Source organism: Octopus sinensis, unplaced genomic scaffold (assembly GCF_006345805.1).
Source record: "Octopus sinensis unplaced genomic scaffold, ASM634580v1 Contig06904, whole genome shotgun sequence".
Taxonomy (NCBI): domain Eukaryota; kingdom Metazoa; phylum Mollusca; class Cephalopoda; order Octopoda; family Octopodidae; genus Octopus; species Octopus sinensis.
The window spans coordinates 15,160-18,195 of record NW_021829654.1 but is presented as its reverse complement, the minus strand read 5'-3'; the positions used below and the strand labels follow the sequence as shown (position 1 = coordinate 18,195).

Below are 3,036 nucleotides of genomic sequence, written 5' to 3'. Positions count from 1 at the left end.
CATTTTTTCAGCTGATTGGTCCAGATTATTAGACAGTAAATTTATATAATATCCAGAGTTCATAGTTTCTTCGATAAAAACCAAATTGCCTACACCACTATACGATATACAGCCCCAAATCAAAACTCTCCCTACTCCGAACTTAACAGTCGGCAGCAAATGTGCATTTTTAACTCCGTTTTATTTTTTCTGTAAACAACCTGATGTTTTCTGTTGTTAAAAACATCGAACATTGACTCATCTAGAATATCACCGATTTCCATGTACTATCAGATATCGATAAAAATCGTAGTGACGCAGACCATCTCGAAATAATATTTTTTGAGAAAGCAATGGCTTTCAAATTAACAAAATCAAAATCTGCGGTATAAATAGCCAATCTATTCTAAAATGTTTTTTTATTACATCGGACCGCTAATCATCCTCTAACCAGAAAATGGGAATGAATTCTGCAATCCATTAATTGACGAAGTGTTTGAAAAATATTCAATCAAGAATGTGCGTGGTATGGCACGAGCGCCCTGGATACAAGGTCAGGTAAGAGGTTGCCTGATGGTTTTAATTTTGTAATGCTCAATCATAGCATAAAACGGTGAAATGATAGAAAGAAGAAGATGGAAATATGATAAAGATTCTATAAAAGTCAGAGCTAAAGTATTATTTTTTAATAAATTTCAAGACAAGACAATGATGCCAATATTTGAAGGTTCTTACTATATGATATGATTTGGATTTAATTAAACACTCTAAATAATTGGGGGAAAAACCAATCAATTTCTTTTTTTGAGGGTATCAATTTTATAAATTCAGATATTTTATGTCATAAATTATAGAGAAAACAACTTTTTATTTATACCTTTGTATTTTCCACTTTAATTAAAAAAATTTTCAAATTTAAAACCTCAATTTCACATTCTGATGCTTTTCGTAGTAGTTATTTCCAGAAAGTAATTTTTCCACCTTCAAATCTCAGGTTCCCATGTACGATTTTATTCGATAGTTATTTATAGTGAGAAACCAAATATACGCATCTGTACAAAAAAATATTTGCAAAAAATATTTTGAAATTTCTTAGTTGTTTTTTTTGATATTTAGTTTCCAGATTTAATAATATAATATTTTGGAATCAACCAAAATTGAGATTTAATTTTATATCCAATTATTTGATTAAATTATTGAATCCTTATGATATAAATTAAGCTAACCTGAGTTTAAATAAAATTGTTTATAGTTATCTAAACAAATTTGTTTTTATTATAAAGCTTAAAAATAATCTAATAATTTTTTTGGTGAATAATAAGTTAAAAACTACAAAATTTTCAATATTTTAACTGTTTTAAAAGTGTTTAGTACTATTTAATTTAAGCTGTATTTGTATGGCTATCATTTAGAAAAAATAAGTTATCAGCGCAAAACGTTAACCTAATTAAAAAATTTAAAAATGAAAATATAAGTTAACTGTTATATGAAATCTGTAAAATTCTTATTTAACAATCATAAAAGTATTAGCAAGGTAGAATTATCTTTGTTGTTTTTTAAATGGAATATATAAAATAAAATTATATATAAAATTATTTGTATAATAAAATATCGTATCACTAGTAGCAATGGCAAAGATTGTTATATCAGGTTGATGTAAAAATATTAAAATCTCATAAGGTATAGCTGATTGTCCATTCTATGCAATTGCTGAAAATATATGTGATTATTTACAAAAAAATTTGAACGATTTTCGCGTCACAAAATACCAAAAATTGCAAAAAGAATGGGATGTAAATTTTATCAATTGCAATATAATTTCATAGGAATGGCTTTCAAACGTATGTAGCACAAATAATTGGAACCACAAACGTTCACCGCTTATATGGAGAGAACTTGTGAATGCTGGTGGCAAGGCACTTATAATCGGCGGGTAATGATTTTATTTTAAAGAATTTTTTAGAGTAAATGAATTTCAAGAATATGCCTTTGAATATTATAATGTTGTTTGCCAAATCCCAACATCGATGTTAAAATTAATTTCAAAAGAAAATTATCTTTGGAAAATAAAAACTGATAAAAAAGTTATTTTTTAACTTATGAAAATTAGGAAGAAATTGAAAAGGCAAAAATATGTCCAAAAATAATAACAATTGTAGATGCAAACGTAGAAGGAGGGATGTTTTTTATAACAGAATTATTAAACTCAAAACTCTGTCTTGATAAAGATATTCAATTAAATATATATATGGAAGAATTTCAAGAAGAAATATACGATGAACTCAAGAGTATTCAAGATGTGGGATTTCATTGTTTGCGAAGTGTCAACTTTTTCTCGATACTTCCAAATTCGTTGATTGGAAGTGATTTGGTTTTGTTTATTAAAAATTATAAACAAAACGACGTATCATTGGTTAAATATTATTCTGAATGCTGTAAAAATAAATGTAAAATTTCTACAAAATACGTATTTTGTGGATTTTCTGGAGATATGAATTATTTGGCCCAAGAATTTTATTCTGAGAACAAAAGTATATTTCCTAATTGTAACGTGGTTACAATAACAGGAAATATAGATTTAACTGTGAACTATATTTTTAATTTATTAAAATAATTAGGTGAAAAAATATATTTCCGACAAAGTATGTGTTAATGTATCCGATGTTGTTGATCTTGTGGTTTGGGGAAATACCAACAATTTATTTCACATTTCTTACGAGTTCGTTAAAGTACTTAACTCAAATGGCGCCATTCAAAAATCTTCAAATGATTATTATCGTCCTTTGAAAGAAATTTTAGATGATCAAAAAGTATCACATTAAAAATTTATTTTAAAAGTGGATTGAATCTGTTTTGAGAAAAATGGAAATAGTTTCAAATAAGAACCTAATAGCTCATGTCAATAAAGTGATAGGAATTTTGGAACAATGGATTTGTTGTGGAGACGGAAAAATATATTCATTAGGAATTTTATCTCAAGGTGTTTAGAAGAATATTTTTATTTAGATTGGTATGGAATTCCGAATGGAATCTTTTATAATTTTCCTGTTGTTTTTT

General features: G+C 26.6%; 1 protein-coding gene and 1 long non-coding RNA gene across 2 annotated transcripts; both read left to right on the top strand.

Annotated features, from left to right (window-relative positions):
• The first annotated feature begins 1,609 nt into the window (after positions 1-1,609).
• On the top strand, positions 1,610-2,064 carry LOC115227690. Its single transcript, XR_003883149.1, has 4 exons — positions 1,610-1,629; positions 1,660-1,772; positions 1,806-1,912; positions 1,943-2,064. It is a non-coding gene; the product is annotated as an uncharacterized LOC115227690 (long non-coding RNA).
• Positions 2,065-2,103: 39 nt separating this feature from the next.
• On the top strand, positions 2,104-2,801 carry LOC115227688. The gene is made up of 2 exons (XM_029798440.1): positions 2,104-2,563; positions 2,598-2,801. Exons 1-2 carry the CDS (start codon positions 2,159-2,161, stop codon positions 2,799-2,801), a joined length of 609 nt encoding a protein of 202 aa, XP_029654300.1. The 5' UTR covers positions 2,104-2,158.
• The last annotated feature ends 235 nt before the right edge of the window (positions 2,802-3,036 follow it).